A 17,657-nucleotide genomic window follows, 5' to 3' on the forward strand; every position below is an offset into this window, starting at 1 on the left:
TACTGCTCTCTGTAATTGCGTTAGCTACCCATGAGTGACCTGCTGTAAGCTTTAATTAGATTTTAATGAGTCCCATAGTGTACGAGACCGATGTTCACGTAATGACCGCTGACTTCTGTGGACAGTAGTGGTTGGACCACAGTGACATGGTGGTCACATGGCCGTCTATACTGTCCCACCCTGCCGAGGTGACGGAGACACTGAACCGATGCAAGTATTACTGCTGCCTTTACTTCTTGTGTTAAAGATTATGTAGATGCTGCTAACACTGCTCTGGGAATCACATGTACAGGATATGCTGTAAAAAATTAACTGTCTTTTAAACACTGCTCAGAGCTTTTAACTTTCAGAATAAAATACACAGAACAGACATCTCAATTATAACAATACAATAATATAATTCAATAGAACTTCTCAATTTTTTCAATTTGGGAGTCACAGTCTCTTGGAAAAACAGAACCTTTACAAAAGTTGTATAAATACTTCAGAAAGCATCATTATAGATAACATGTAGCATCTTAGACTTGGAGGTTAGGCTTGTTACTCCTGTATCTTCTTTTTTATTACTTTACAATGCCGTTTATTCTGCTTTTATTGCCACTACTATAACTACCACTGTCTGTTAGCACCGTGCCGCTTTTATTTTCATTCCATATAACTGCTCAGATAGATAAACATAATCTAAACCTGCTTCCAAAAGTGCATAAAATGATAATACAGAGGAACACAGAAGTTTAAAAGGAGTGGCATCAATATCTAGTTGCAATTACCTCTATTAGGATGCCTTTCTAAGGTACTATAGTGCACTAAATTTAGCACAGTCGCCACCAGGGAAAGCTGATATCTTTTTCCACAAAACCATTATGGGTTAGAAATCAATAGGATACACATATTTTTCACTAACACATGCAGGACTTGTAACAGGAAGTTTGGGCCCATTTCACTGCCTCTAATGTTCACTATCTGCTGTACATAAACGTGCGTGACCACGGGGAACTGCAGATGTGTGGCAGAGGGCAGTGATGCTTTATTAAGTTGCTGATTTAAATGGGGAGTGTGACCTCTCAGAGAATAAAGCTGTAAGGGGGTGCAGGTCAGGACTGGCTGACAGAGATTCGCCGTCCACTCTGATATCAGGACACATCACAAGACAGAGCACAATCTCATGACTGAGTGAGTGTGGTGCACAGCAGCTAGGAGTGTGGAGGTGTGAAGACATGGGGCCCTTTATTCCAAGATATGTGAAGTCTAGATAAAGCCGTTACATGTCCTGCGCCTTATGTTTTGATGTTTTTGCTCTCTCCTGTAAAGACACCTCTGAGTTAAATTGATCTACCATCAAATCTACTATGATGAAGTATGTTTGAGGTCAGTGAGTCCAGCTACTCAAATGTACATGTGCTTATTCACACTAGACCTGTACTGCTTATAGATTAGCCAACTGGAATTAATCAATAGCCTCCTCTTACTACAAACGACTGACCCTTAACTATTAGTCAACACTCTGACCTCTGCTGTCTAAGGTCACAGCATTTGTGTAGTCCAGTCAGTCAACTTGATAATGAGGTCTTGACACGCGTGTTGGAATCACCAAAAAAAGAAAAAAAAAAACGTACAAACAATAGAATGTGTAGCCAAACAAACCCAGCCTAAAGCCTTCTTCTAGTTTACAACATTTGCTCTTCTGAGATCTCAGTGCTGCTGTGACTTTCAGCTTATCTTGTGTATCAAATAGTTAACCTCCACTGAAGAGCAGGAGTGCTAATGTTTAGGTGATTGGTCAGATAATGCTGAGGTGAGTCTGAGGCCACAGAGTGATGAAACTGCTTGACCTCCCAGTTAGTCAGTAAAGTCTGAAGCAATCAGAGAGGTTACAGAGTTCTGAATGGGGAAAGAAGTCTATAATGAACTGATAGCAGCTGATATCAGAATGGTCTAGTTGGAACAGTGTGAATATGTCAAATATACCAAATGATCAGGACCAGGGTTTTTCTTGACTCAGAACAGGCCTTTGAGAGATGACTAAGCACGGCAGTATACATGATAAGTACAGTAAAGCAATGAGACCGTGTTAGTAGGATTTGACAGATCTTTGCATTTTCCTGTTATCCCTAACCATCTGATGAACAAAAATGTCTATTATCTTTGGGTAAACCAAACCTCAAGCAACAAAACTGGTTAAAAACAAAACTGCTTTATCTACAAATCTCAGTTCTTACCATTTTGGTGCTGGTGATTTTCCTTTGGCACTGACTAACAGCTCTAGATTCCTTTATGACCAAAAATCCCTGAGAAATACTTAAAGATACAACGATTCCAAGTCATTTTATTCCTCATATTACAGCTGGACCAGTTACAACTTATTATATTTTTAAATTCCCTACTTCTAGTGCTCAATTTCTTATTCTTTCCATGTTCTTGTACTTTCTTTGGATATATTTCATGGACACTTTACTCAAATTAAATGAATCAAAGTGTCAAGATGTAAAAATTGTTGGACAACTAACTCTGGTATAAAAAATAGTGAACATTTCAAACTTTGGATATGAAGGATCTTTTTTGGGAGCAGCAAAATCACTTGGTTAAAAACAAAACACAGACCTCAGTTTTAGCAGTATGCCACTGAGATACTTTGAATGATGATGCAAACTCATAAATATTCACAGCCTCTCTTTAAGTGTAGCTAGTAAGAAACCAAACCAGAGGCAGATGTTGAGATGGTAACTAATGAAAGAACAGAGGGCGTTTGTCAAGACTTAATTATTTTGGCATCAATGAGCAGTGGTGTAGGATCATGTGACCTGGAAATCAATTGCTAATTAACACTTTCCCTGCTGTAGTGTCAGCAATATTTTGACTGTGGTCTGGAGGACTAAAGCACAGAATGTAAATACATCTGAATTTAAAAAAAAAAAAAAAAGCAAAACAATTAAATGTGCACCAGAGGAAGTCACAGGACACCTGAAGCTTTGAGAATAATTTAACAAGATTCCTCGCTGAGTCACAGGCAGCTGCTGCACTTGTAGAGAAAACTGTGCAGGTGTGTAGTCTGTCATTCTTATGGTAACCAAGCAGAGCGTCTTATTAGATTTCACATCACGCACTAGCACAGCCCTACAGCTCTGTCTCCACGGTACCTAGAACATACACATGCACACACGTGTTCACACAAACACACACGAGTTCACTGCATGGGCCAAGTCGTTTATCTTATCGCCTCAGTCACAAAATCTACAAAAACTAAGCAGGAGCTAAAAAGAAAAAAAAGACGGTTTCTCATAAGTTTACATTGTCTGATTCAGGATTCATCTGTGTATTATTTTTCATGGAGTCAACTTTGAACCAGTTGGAGTTTGAAACTCAAATATTTAACTCAGTTAAGATGAAAAACACAAGGCTTCTCCTTCAACTTTTGGTCTGGATTCCAGCTGCCAGCTTTAATTACTTCAGCAGATGTTTCGCAGGCTTCATAATAAAAACTAGGCTCAACAGATTTAGCCTGGCTTACAGGTATGCAAGGCTACAAGACAAAAGGAGTGCTGTGTAATTGGCTGAACTGCCTCCAGTCAATAAAAACCTCTGTTACACAAGCTAAACACCCAAAGTTAAGAAAGAGCAGAGATGGCTTCATTTTTGAAGTATAAGAAAAATATGACCTCTGAAGACTAACTATTAGAAACACCTGACCGTGTAATGCTCAGCAACATTTCATAACGGCAGGATTTAATGCAAAACTGTTCAATTATTACTTTAATCCTCTGAATCACAAAACTGCTGGTGGGTTTGAAATGCATGTCATTTTAAAATGGATAAAGAAAGAATTAAAAAAATCGCCAAAATTACACCATTACTCAGAGGCAGAAACTGTAAAAGCAGAGAGATTTTCACGTCTGAAAGTCGTTAAACTAATCACCAGTTTAACCAAATCATGATGTTTGGTCAAAAGTATCGTATTCTACATGCCTCATCTAAAAATTGCTATAAATAAATAAATTTTACAAACCAGATTCTGTAAAGAACAAAAAATTCTGTGTTCCTCCACACAACCTTGAGACCATTAGTGACTCAGCTGTGACCGACAGTCACGTAACAAAAATTCTTTTCAGTGAACTACAGGCGGCTTTTACACAGAGCAGAGAGGAGACAAGTATTGAAACAAACAAAAAACGTACATAGTAAAACATTGAAGTTATGCAGAGCCATCTTTTTCAGTACTGGTAACACATGTGGACACAAAAATGTTGTACATGTTGATCCCATTTCTTTCAATTCTTATAAAAAAAAATCATACAAATTCACATTTTCTATGATTTATGGCCCTATAGCTGTCCTACTGCACAGAAGACCTTTTCAGCTTTTTTTGTCTCACCTTTGTTGTGTCGTTTCTATAGAGGAACAGGACTTGATACTGCCATGAAAGATAAGGGCCACAGTGACCCAAAAAGTGACCGAAGCAAAGAAAATGCCTAGAAACAGCTTGGAGTTCACACAGTTAAGCTTGGTGTGTATATTACATGTGAGACAGGCATTTTCAGTAAATAGGACGTTTGGACAACTCTATTCACTACGAGGTTGACGGATGGATAATCATTTGCAGAGGATATATTGATTTTCACAGCATCTAAACTGACTCTTGACATTTTACTAGTGTAAAAAACTGCGATAGAATATAATGAGGGAAAAACAACACTCACTGGATCAGCGGGTCCACAGAATTCCCTGAAGGTCTTTGGTGTGTCAGCGCCATGGATCTCAAGGACCATGCAGGGTCCAGAACACAGCTCAGTCACCATACTCTGTAGGAGGTATGTGGAAATACAGTAAAAACTGTAATGATCAATTAGACCTGTATTTAGACGAATAACTATGATAATGACAAAAATCATGAGCTGAACAACTGCAAATTTAGATACTGAGACTGACATGTTTTGTCACTCTTCTAGATAATTTCAAATTAGTTTAATTTATTGTGCAACATTAGATTTTCCACTTTGAAAAGCAGTAATTACAAGAACAATGTTGCAGAGACTTGCTGTGATGGTACAACAATGCTCATACTCACGGGATACTCTGTAACAACACCTTTGTAAACTTCGTAGAATTCTTCTGCATTTGCCCGATCCACATTGAACTGTGACGGGAAAATAATACACATGAAAAACAATTATGAAAATGCAAAATGGAATAAGGTGACTGCACTTCAGGAGATTAAACATGAAGAAAAAAAGTAGCACACACAATAAAGGAATGTGACTTCAGCAAATAGAAATACTTTACTTAGCATATGTGCGTTGAATTGTGACAACAGCTCCACTATCACAAAAACCTTCTGTACTTTCCACACAAAAGACTAATGCAACATCACAAACACAAGAGATATGAAATCATTTCCTTGGAACAAGGCTCCTGCATAAATTGCTAATATATACTTTTCTTTTACTCCCATTTGTGCACCCCAGCATGTGGCCACAGAGATAAAACGGATTGATTTATTTTGTCCTACTACATCACATCTGATGGGGCAAAATGAATGGACTGTGAGGGGTCACTGCTTGCATCACTGACGCTGAGTTCAATTATGAGGTCGGGGTAGATCACAGGAAGCTGATACTGTGCATGTATTACTGTGCATCAGTACACTGGTAAAGCTACGATATATGGGAATATAAGATATGTGTGCACAAATGTATGACAGACTTTACAACACAAGATTACAAGGACAGAATTACTGGTCAGATTTTTACCATCTGAAGAGCCGAGATTTCAAATCCCGCTGCAGATATGGAGTTGAGGATCTTCCCAGTCAGACCTGTAGACACATCAAAGCTCTTCTTATCTGTGAACTTATATGAGTTTACACAAATTGATAGGTAAGTTATTTACTGCCACGATAAACTTTTGAGTGTGATCCTAATCAAAAAACTTCTGAAGCAGCAGCCACAGTTAACTGAGGAAAACAGGCAGATAAAAATATTCTTTTTAAAATGGTTGGAGATATTATTATCGAACATGCTATGAAGCCACCATAATGCACCTATTTAGACATCAATATTATCTTAGGTTGCAATGACCTCAGTGTCTCCTGTGGACAAAGTACAGTGGGATTGTCTTACAGATGTCCTGTCTATTACAGGGAACATTATTTTTGTCCAGACAGTCAGCCTTTTAGAAAGCAACATACAGAGCTGCAGTTCTTGTCAATGTGGCCATACATTACTGTAGAGCTGGTACAGCTGCAGTGACAAAGGTGCAGCAGTGACAGTGAAGGTCAGACTGCAGCAGACACATAATTGAATGAAGGCGCCAGTCTCATAATCTCAGTCTGACATCCTGATAAAAAGTAGCCTGTGTACTCAGCAGACAGGACATTTTCCATTAATTCTGAACACAGCAGTGCGTAGTCATGACTTTCATTCTGAACCAGGTGTCACTGTCGATGAATTTCTGTCTGGTTCAGACACAGTCCAGTCATGTGTACAAGGTGAGAAACCACCTCCTGAGTTCTCTGCGCCCTCCCCAGGCAACAGCCAGCAGCCTGCCTCGGATAGGCACACGCTCAATGCAGCTCCCAAAAGCAGCTGGTGCTGTTGCTAGGAGATCCTATTCTGGGTGCCTGGCAACAGTAGCTTCTCTATTCCAGTCATGTCTGAGTGCATTTTCAGTCACAACTTCCTTTATCGCCGCCGTGATTGGCTGTGTCCTGTACATGTAGCCGCCACGTAAATTAGCTTCTTAAGTGATTCTCAAGGGAAATCAGAGAGAGGCTTTTGACACTATTTGTCTTTGAACTCACTGACGATCCCATTTTGGCCTTAGCTGGAGAAACCACTCACACTGGGTTACTATTTTTGGCTCAGATCAAATATGTCACGTCACGTCTAAAAGTAAACATTGTGTGCTCACATTAAAACTGTGCTAATACTATGTTTTGCGCAATTTAGGATGTTTTCAACTACTCCACCTGCATAGTTTGTACAAAACAGCTCATTAAACTGGCTGAAAAATAGTTGAGCAGACTTGAGTCAGGCCATTTAGCAAATTATGGAGAGATGACAAAACTTTCTGCCTCTGAAAATGACTGCAAAACATTCAAACCAGGGTACTGAGGACATAAAATAGCACAGCAAGTTAAAATGTACTTGAATTGGTTTTATCAAACAGGGTTACTATAACTGTGAAAACATTTTCAGAGCAGACACTACCTCTCTACAACAAATAGCTTGCCTTAGTGAGCAAAACAACTATCGTTTATACTATTAGATAATACTTATTAAGCTGCCAAAGCACAATGAGCACAGAAAAATTTGCGAGTGGACTTTGTAAGGTTGTATAAACTCCTCTTCAGATAAAAACTTGCAGCACAAATATTTGAATAAATGAATCAACATAAAATAATTAGGACCATGCAAAAGCAAATTGAACTCACAACCAGACCAACACGTACCTGTGGTTATTTGATGAGTAAAAAACATCAAAGACAAATTTTATGTTGTGTTTTAAAAGAAGATTTATCTGACAACTGCTTTCTAGTTTGTTACTTTTTACAGCAAGATACACGGGCAAAAGACAACAGGAGAGAGCTTTTGAAATATAAATATCATAGCACGCTCCTAATTACAACACCATCACTGCGTGTGTGATAAAGTAGCACTGTCAACAACAAGTAGTATTAATTGAAACATGCATACAGATGCATACTTTATGTTTGAGGTAATTTATTGCTGCAGATGATTGCGAGTTTAACAGCTGCTCAATGATGCCCAGAGGCAAACAAAACATGTCCGTGCTTATGCGTAGTGTTCTTTTAACACGTTCTCTTTCATTGAGTTTTTCTCACAGCAAACATTTTAACACGTCACAACAGGAAGAACGGCTGTAATAACGACAGAAATAATATTTATAATGGCTCCACTCCATGTAGGTGTGGCAGGAAGTCGTGCCAGTGAGCAGAATGTACAGCACCAGACTCCACAGACATATCATTCAGCCATTATCATTATGTTATTGTCAAAGATCGAAATGTCCCTCCAGGAGAACGATGTGTACACCGAGACTAAAAGGACCGTAAGCAGATGAAGGAGATTAATGGTATAATTTCTCCTGCTCCTGTTGAATAAATATTGTGAGCGATGATGCGGATCTTCCAATCAAAATGTCATCTGGGCTCACAATGTTCCCGTCAGACTTTTGCTTCTGATAAAAAAGAGCAGGCTCCATGATGGGATGTGGATAAGTGTTTTGGAACAAGAATAAGAGCTTAGAGTCATGTTTCAGGCACTGTGAGGCAACGCTTTGAATTAAATACGAATGTCAGCATGCTTACAATGACTGGGTTTACCACTTTAGTTTAGCTTGGTAGCATGCTAACATTTCCTAGCAATAAATATAAAGCTCAACTAAGGTTGATGGGATTGTCATTAGTTTTGCAGGTATTTGATCATCAATGAAAGTGCTGGGCAAACTGCAATGTTGATCAGATGGCGGTGCTAGAAAAAATATATCATCATAATAAAAAGTAAGGTAAAAAAGCCTGTCCAAATCAGACACCAAACAAATGACTACTGAGGGCAAGCAGTCGCGATAAAATCAAGAATAGGAATTAAATTCATTTTTGTGGTACTCTGGTGAGCTTGTTTATTCTAACACTTGGCCTTACATGCTCAGCGCGGGTCTCTCCTCAGTCAACAACTTTGTGTGTGCATACTTCAGCTCTGTCCAGAGAATTTCACATTTCACAGGTCAGAGCTTTAGTGGCATGCTCCCTGAACAGGGATCAGGGCAGGGATTTGGAAAAATCCAAAGTCAAATTTGGTAACCATGTTGTGCTTTTGTGTGACACAAGCACTGTCATAGTAGAACGAGTTATGACAACATGACATTCAGTCAGAAGAACTGCATTAATTACGGATGCATGAACAACAGACAGGAGAAACACATTCTAAATCAAAATACAGTAAGACATTGTATGACAGATGTTATTGCTGAATTTTAGTCACTTGTTTTTTTTAGTCTTTGGTTTTACTTCTAATTTAATTCTGTATTCAAACTGATTCACACCGTTTCTTAGTAATCGGTACCAAAGCCTTTATTTGCCACCACAGCAACCAAACACTTGTTAGAATTACTACCAACCTTCTTGCATGTCACCACTTGGATTTTGTTCCACTCCTCTTTTGTGACGATCTACAGGTCTTTGAGTTTAGAAGGCTTCACTGCCATCACTCTGGGTGTTCAAGTTCCCACCACAGATTCTTGGGAGGATTCAGGTCTGGACTGGTTGGGCTGCTCCCAAATTTATATTGGTTTCTGTTAACCATTTCTCAACCGTTTTGGCTGTATGTTTCAGATTGATTTATGCAGCCTGCCTGATGTTTTCCTCTAGAATCTTAATATTGTTTAGGGATGGATATTTATTCTTGGGGTTTAATGCTTATTCTCTGTTTAATCAAAACAAAATCACACCCCCAACTTCAGGTAATTCCATCTTGTTCAGTGTCTACTGGAATGTCTGCTGCTCAGATTCATCAGGTTGGTCTTGGTGTTGATCCTTAGTTTCTTCCTGGCCTCTACATCTCTTGTCAGCACAAGGATCACATCTCACTTCTTACAAAACCCTTTGAGAATTTTTACAGTGTGAAACTCCCTGTACTTTTTGGGAATGCTTTGTACTGTGGCCACTGACACTTGAAAACAGTTGTATATAACTTCATAGTCTTTCCTTATCTTGTGAGCAGTCACAATGTACAACTGTTTCTCACTGATGGAACCTGATATTCCTCTATGTTCCTTGTTTCTAGTCAATTGTAAGTCATGGCCAGAACTGGCCATGACTTACAATTGACTAGAAACTGGCTAGAGCACTATTATATCAACTAATTGATAGTGTTTTTAGTGTGGGGTATGAATAATTTTGGACATGACATTTTAGTGAAAAATGAAAAAATAATGTAGAAATAGCGAATGTTTATCATTAACATCTCTAACACAGTGTCTTACCATCTTTTGTCACTAGTTTGCATATTTTTAGAGATTTGTTGGTCAAATAAAAATTGCACTATAAATCAAAATTTAGTAGGGGAATGGATACTTTTAAGCTTAACTGTAGTATTATTGATAACAATCATAGGGTGCAGATACTATAACTAGATCGGTGCTTCTTACCTTCTGATATGGCATGAGGTTTAATGATGCAACATGTACAGTCTGTATAGATGGCTGTGTTGGAGGGACCGTAGCCAACTGTGGTAGGGAAAAAAAATTCAAGCTCCTAATAAAACAAACAGAAAAACAATGGTTTAGTGGGCTGAAATGTTCCTGGAAATGCGAACCATGGTTCTACAAGAGTATACGTGAATATGAAACAAGTGAAGAGATTAACATTCTCACTCTTGCTGCTGCAGCAAGTGAGTCAGAGCCATGCCCAACATTTTTGATGCCATCTGTTCCAAACTGGGCACGGACACTCTGCGGTGCTTCCCTCCGCGCCACAGCAGGGTCTGCAGGTCCCAGGAGCCTCCTCCAGATAGACATGGCCTCATCACCCATCAGCTCCATGGCAACCACAGGGCCCGAGGACACAAACTGTACCAGGTTACTGCAAAATGGAGCAACGCTGGAATGATGCACTCGTTTCAAAATGGAAAAGCTGCATTAAATGTGCTCAAATGTCACTACAGTATCATGAGGATTATTGTCACAGCTTCTGTTAATGATGATGGCAGAAAACGTATTGGCTCAAAGCTGACAAATCATTCACACTGGCACTCACGTGAAGAAAGGCTTCGTCTGATGTTCCACATAGAGGTCTCCCACTTGGCTGCTGCAATGTAAGAAAATCATAAACCAAAGAGTTAATCAGTGGCCATATGATCTTGCACTTGAACACTAAGTACTAAACCACTGGCAAAGACAGAGGTCAATTATATTTTTGTGTGCTTCAGCTTCCTATTTCTGAAAATAATTCCAAGGTCACAATATTTACATAAAATTGCACTTTATTTTGATATCATGTGCTTGTGTTTAGTGAGTTTTTCATCATGATTAGATATACTTCTAAAGGAATTTTACTGCTGGCATGTCAGAGAAGACATCCAATAGAAGCTAGACCTTGATAATAGGAAATAAATATGGAAACCCCTAATATTATACTATGTATACGAAGGAAAAGAGGCAATATTGGTAAACTGGTACTAATTATAGTAGAATGTTCTACGGCTACTCTACTTTGAACTTAGTAGACAGTTAGTAGAATTTCCTGCAAGGAACTGCTCAATTTAAATGAAATTTGCAGGAAATGAACTTGAGGACACTGTTGTCACATCCTACTCTCTCTTAATATGTAAGTAAGTATGTATGAGATGACATTCTTTAATTCTACTAGCTTTAGTTCAACATTCTCATCAGAAATTTGTTGTATGCAATGTGAAGAAATGTTTTATGTCAATAAAGAAATAAAATCTGAAAAATCCAAGCAGTTAAAAACATTAAGATGAATAATTAATGGGTATAAATCCACACACACACACACATATATATATATATATGAATGAAAATGAGGTAGTCTCTAGAGTCAGTCTATGATGCCAGAGGTTAACACGTTGTCTGCCTGCGGTCTGGCTTGCTATGCAACTTTGCGACCCTCCTGTGATCCATTTTTGCCACTTCATAGGGGATTTTTGTATCTAGACCCTACTGCCGACAACATAACTGCTTGGAAAACAGGGACACGCAAACCCCTTCACTGTGATCAGGTGATGATTCTTGAGATCCAGGAGGAGGAGTTATGTGGATTATTTCCTGGTCGTGGCACAGTGGAAGAGCTCTTCACTATTTTTGGGCTGCTGAGGAGGTTGCTGCCTCAAGGTGTTAAAGTATCTCAGGATCTTGTTCAGGACTGACAGATAAATGTAGCATGAGATGGACAGACAGATCCATGTAGCATCAAAAGTAATGTGGGGACTGTATTAGACCGTCGAGGTAAAGACGGAGTTGGAAGGTCAATGTTTCCTCAGCTTAGTATCTGCAGCTGTTATCCTCAAAAAAACACTCAGTTCTATCTGAGGCTGAAATTGGTTTGATAGTATGATTACACCATGAATGCCCACCTGATAAAACAGTTAGTAGTTAATTAAATTCTGACCCTGTTTGCCCCTTGGCATGCCATATGTCCCTAATGTGTGTGAGGAAGCAGAGCCATCCATCTGTTTATTTGAGGATACTGGCACCAAACCGCCAGTGTCTCCCTGTTAGACAAGAGTTTGTCTGATACATTACCACAGGATGGTTGTAGTATTATTACTAGATGCTGTGCAGAGAGGCTTTGACCTTACCTGGTAAGATTTGTCATTTTGGCTTTGGTCACAATCAGGTTGGAGGAGTAGATCAATTCAAGGACGTCACCGATCTTCGTCACTACATCTGGCTTTATCAAGGCGAGAGTTCTGGAAAAACAGTGAGAGGGAAAAAGGTGTGATTCAGCAGCATTAGAAATCACAGCCAGCAGGAGGCAACTCATCAAGGTCAGACATACGACATAAACAGCAACAACAGTGTGTATTTATGGATGTTTCTATTGTATAGGGCTGGGTAATATGTAAAAAATGAAAACTTGTGTCCGTAGCAGAGAAAAAAAAACTACACGTCTACCAAGAGCCTAGTTAGTCTTGTGTATTTATATGACATTTTTAAATTTAAGGTTGCTTCTGAAACTGAAATGGTTTTCAAGAAAACTATTTTCTCCATCAAGTTACACTTAGTTACTCATAGTTACAAAGTGAAAACACGTTACAAAAATGTGCATATTGTACTTTGTACTGCAAAGTGTCTGTGAATTGTCATCTTCAGGTTTTCTGTGGGGTTTAAGTCTGACCTTTGGCTGGGCCACTCAAGTACAGTCAAACACTGGTCCAGAAGACACTCCAGCTTTGTCTTGTCTTTATGCTTTGGTTCACTGTGGTGATGAAAGGTGAACTGTTGCCCCAGTCTCGGTCTGCTGCACTCTGGAGCAGGTCTTCTTCGAGGACATCTGTGTATTTGGCTTCATTCATGCTTCCCTCAGTTCAGAGCCAGTCTCCTGTTCCTGCTGCTGAGAAGTATCACCATAGCATGACGCTGTCACCACCGTAGTTCACTGCAGGGGCCCTTCTTGTTCTGGTAATGTATTTGGCCAGACAACCGACTCTCACACAAATCCTAGTGGTTTCAAACTTCTTCCATTTCTCAGGTATTGAGGTCAATGTTCCCTGGTAATGCTCGCAGCTTCATAAATGTTTTTATATCCTTGACCTGATCTCCGCCTCTCCACAGTTTTATTACAGAGGTCTGCAGAGAGTTTCTGGACTTCACGGTTTGGCTTTTGTCCTGATGTGCAATGTGTGTTGTGGGATCTCATATATACAGCTGTTTCTAAACTCTGTCTAAGCAATTCAGCTTGCCACTGGTGGACTCCAGTCAAGTTCTACACACATCTCAAGGGTTATTAACGCAACCAAAATGAATCTGACAACAATTAAGAGTGCCACAGTAAAGTCACTGATTATTTTTGTAAATGAGAGATTTAACTATCGGAGTTTTAATAAATTTGAAGAAAATTCACAAACATGTTTTCACTTTGTCACTATGGGTAATTGAGTGTAAATTGATGAGTAAAATGTCCATTTTATTCACCTAAAAGTAAATCAACAACACTGTAAGGTGTGCAAAAAGTTTCTGAACCAGAAAATTACCTTTCTTTTTTGCTGCCAAGTTTGTTTGCTGTGAACTGATCCCCATACTCAATCAGATTTAGCTGCCGAGAGAACACATTCACTCGATTCCCAACAAATAAGTCCTCTTGATGGATTTTGTCATATTTGGTCCTTCTCAAAAATATTCGCTGGTTCTTTACGTCAAACTGAAAATCAAAACAAATATAATAGTTTATTAAAAGTAAATCTGATATATTTCTTAAAAGGCAATTAAAAAAAGGTACAGCTGCAAATATTAGGTACTTCAGACAGAAAAAAATGTTGACTATGAATATCAGGAAGTGTGATCAGTTCATGTACAGTAAAAGCAATTAGTGTGTGTTACCTTATCTGACAGAAATTAATGCATTTTCTGACCCTTTGATAAAAATGTGTATTATGCTTGAGCAAATAAAACCCTAATTAATAAAAACTGGTTAAAAAATTCAACAGCTATTTCTGTTCTCTATTCCTATCATTACAGTGCTGGTGATTTTCCTTTGGAAACGGTGAAAACCTCTCTGTGGGGGCTCCAAAAATTCCTCTATACAGGGAAAATAGCGACACATTGCTCAACAAATCTACTTAATATATTCTAATTCTGGGTCAGAAAAGCTTGATAAACTCTTCTTCCATCAGCCTTGCTTTAATATAATGGCTAAAAAATCAGAAGCAGTCAATAGGTGTAGAAATATCTGCGTACCATTTCCACTGAGCCATCTTTAGGGTAGTAGAACAGTTGGTAGCGCCGCAGGAGAGCGGCAGTGGGGTCATACCACTCAGCAAGAAGGGCGAAGCGATCCTCCTGAAAGAGTCGAGACACAGATCAACTCAGATATAAACCAGCGAATAACCCATATTAAGCTTTAATAAGCTCATTAAGATATCATAATGTTGCCTAAAACCGTGAGGCATTAATCAAAAATTAAGATATTTATATGAAATATATATACATAACCCTTGTTCACAGATTTAGAATGGCTTCACAATCACACTCATTGAGATCAAGGAAAGCCGTGACTGCTGTGAGTCCAAATAATTACATTTCACTTGCATGTTTTACTCCATTTCTAAAAATCACATATACTTCACTTACTTTAAATCACACTATACACACACTACTATTAATCCTTGTTCAATGCATGCTTTGTTCTTTCATGTCATTAAATGTACCTTCGTCCCTTCTTGTCAGAAAGTGTTTTGATTGTGAAATCAACTTGCAGAGACATGAAACATGCTTGAGTTAAGCCACACAATAAAGTAAACATCAGGTCTGCATTCATCTTTGTCAACGTTATGCAACTGTGGCAAAGCAAAGCAGTGCAGACTTTTCAAATGTGACTTTGAACTACAGAACTACCCAGCAATAATGCAATTTTGACAAAAATATCTGTAAACCTGTTATTTAGAGTTGGGTGACCTAATCCAATAAAGTTCTAAGTTGCTTAATGTTCCTTGCAAGAGTTGCAATGGCAGACTGTGGTAGGTAGATTTGATATATTTTGCAAGTATTTGTTCTTACAAACTGAAAGGTTTTTGGAAATTCCTTGTATAGCAGCTTACTTAACAGCAGTAATTGTGTTGCGATACAAATGTGATTGTAAATAGCAGCTAGGACTGATCCAGCATCAGCACGTAACCTGATTTCATTCATCTTGTCAAGAAAAAACAATGAAGTGCAGTGCGCACTAGTAATCATCTGTTTGCACTGGTGACTCATAGCAACAAGGACCTGTTTGGCTTCCAGCACTTTCTATGCAGATGGTCACTGTAGGAGCTTCAGTTTTTTTCTCACAGCCCAAAGTCATGCAAGTCAGGTGAATGGAAGACTTTGTCCTAACCACTGGTGTGAGCATGTCAGTGAAGGACAATGAGTCCAAGATGTCCCAACTCCCTTACTATAGCTGGTTAGAAAATAAACAACCTTTCTCTTCTCCTATAGGAGCGGAAGGTGTGTAGGGGAAAGTGTAGGTGAAGCGTAAAGTCAAACTTTGTATTATCTGCCAAGGATTGCAGATTCACAACATTTTGGGACATTTTATGATTTTCTTAACCTGCTTAGCTTACCTATTAACACAGGAAAGTCAGAGGTAATTTCATTCTCTTGTTTGAGGGCACTTGAGCAGAACAGCTGCATACTGTCACTTTTAAACCTACTGCTGATACAGATTTGAGTATGTATGTTATATTAGTTAACTTGCAATAGTAATCAGTATGTTAGCATTTCATCTGAGACAGCTGAGTTTTCTTTAAAACAACCCAAAATCTATTGACCAGCCAACTGCTTCTCCAAATATACTGTGTAAAACATGGACACAAATGATACAGATGAATGAAAGAAAAACACGAGATAATTCTGTTAACAATAATGTGTTTACTCATAGGAAATCTTAATATCTAAATTACTCACATATGTTTTCATAGTAAAGAATACTGCATGCTCTTAACTGTAACATTTAAGTTAGTCAGGTTCATCTGTATTAAACATAATATTGTGGTGTCCTAACCGTAATATTTAAAAGTAGTCAGTTAAATCTGTGTCCTATATATGATTTAGTATCCAAACCGTAAAATTCAAACCACTCAAGTAAATTTAGATAATAAATAATACTGCGGGGAATTACGCAGAAATCTTTAACTTGTTAGGTAAATTCAGAATGTAATCTTATGACTCTACTGGAAAACACACTGTAAGGTGACACAGTTTCAAGTTCAATAAATTTAAATATTTAAGTCAAGTACAAGCAGCTCTGACCTGTATTTAAGCACAGGACTTCAGAAAATGCAGTCAAGACAGCAGTACTGACAGAGACACGAAACATTGTTGGCAGTTACTTAATTTTGTGTATCGTTATGACTACTTTGTATCTCTTTAGACCTTAAAAATGTGTGTGTCTTTGTTATTATCTCTAGTATCCTTGAAGTCACTTTGCATCCCTCGGTGACTTCTTTGTGTCTCTTTGTGGCCACTTTGTGTATCGTTGCACTCTTTGTTGGCGTTTTGTGTTACATTGCAGTCATTTTAACGTGTTATTTAAATTCGTAACGCCAGTCTTATTTCTTCGTTGGAAATCATTTCGGCTCGACGGCTGTCGTTTGAAATGTGCAGTACAAGTAACGATAACACAGATTTAGCTAAGAGTTAACTAGCGTCAATGCTCACCCATGTATACATATATTAGCTAGTTAACTAACTTATTTAGCCTCAGTTGTAATTGTAAAGCCATGTCGTAAAAGTATATGACTTGACTTGGTTTCTCCAAAGTGTCAGTACTTAAAAAAATCTAACCTACAGATCAATACTAACTAGTTTAAGGTGGCGTGTCGTTAGCTATTATGCTATCATGCTATGCTAACGTTTGGTAATTCGGGTCGTTCCAGCTATAACCGAAGTTCTAACTTTAACCACAGAGCGTCGTCACACCAATATTATGAAAGAATGTAATTTCAACTTACCATCTTTTGTAATAATTAAAAAAAAAAACTAAAAAACAAACTACATGACCCAATACTGCGATCAGCTAGCAAACGTTAGCTGTCCTGGGCTATACTAGGTTTCTATAGTAACAATAGTGACATGACGTGGTGAGTTCACGGGTAGTTTGTAGTTGTTTCAACAGTATAGTATATGGCGCTCAACCAATAATATGCGCCAGTTGTTAACTAAAGTTTGTTGTTGCTATAGAAAGCCTAAACTTAACAAAAAATATACTACAAATGATACAGGATAGTTGCACCACGAAAGTTAAATTTATATGTATGAATATTAGACACTAGCACAGAAATAGTTATATGTCCGAAGAGCCTTAACCTGGTTACGTTGTTGGCATTTTTCAAGTGGTGTTTATATGCGTAAACTAGTTAAATCACAATAAATGACTCATTCGGGAGTTTGCATCTTAAGTTATGTTATGTTGCGGTCCAATTCTAGAC

At 38.4% G+C, this 17,657-nt stretch overlaps 1 protein-coding gene across 2 annotated transcripts in view; it reads right to left on the reverse strand.

The window, feature by feature from the left end:
- The window catches only part of nme7 (NME/NM23 family member 7), a 21,186-nt gene extending 3,861 nt beyond the window's left edge, over positions 1 to 17,325 (reverse strand). For both annotated transcript variants that reach the window (XM_023291426.3, XM_055014196.1), the window contains exons 1-10: positions 17,181 to 17,325; positions 14,428 to 14,529; positions 13,725 to 13,891; positions 12,330 to 12,440; positions 10,769 to 10,819; positions 10,387 to 10,594; positions 10,162 to 10,267; positions 5,745 to 5,809; positions 5,063 to 5,131; positions 4,695 to 4,796 (exon numbers count right to left, since the gene is read on the reverse strand). In XM_023291426.3, the coding sequence (XP_023147194.2) occupies positions 4,695 to 4,796; positions 5,063 to 5,131; positions 5,745 to 5,809; positions 10,162 to 10,267; positions 10,387 to 10,594; positions 10,769 to 10,819; positions 12,330 to 12,440; positions 13,725 to 13,891; positions 14,428 to 14,529; positions 17,181 to 17,183 (984 nt within the window). In that variant the 5' untranslated portion in view covers positions 17,184 to 17,325. The remainder of the gene's footprint in view (positions 1 to 4,694; positions 4,797 to 5,062; positions 5,132 to 5,744; positions 5,810 to 10,161; positions 10,268 to 10,386; positions 10,595 to 10,768; positions 10,820 to 12,329; positions 12,441 to 13,724; positions 13,892 to 14,427; positions 14,530 to 17,180) is intronic.
- Between the last annotated feature and the right edge of the window lie 332 nt (positions 17,326 to 17,657).

This window comes from Amphiprion ocellaris, chromosome 2 (assembly GCF_022539595.1).
Source record: "Amphiprion ocellaris isolate individual 3 ecotype Okinawa chromosome 2, ASM2253959v1, whole genome shotgun sequence".
In the NCBI taxonomy this organism is placed as follows: domain Eukaryota; kingdom Metazoa; phylum Chordata; class Actinopteri; family Pomacentridae; genus Amphiprion; species Amphiprion ocellaris.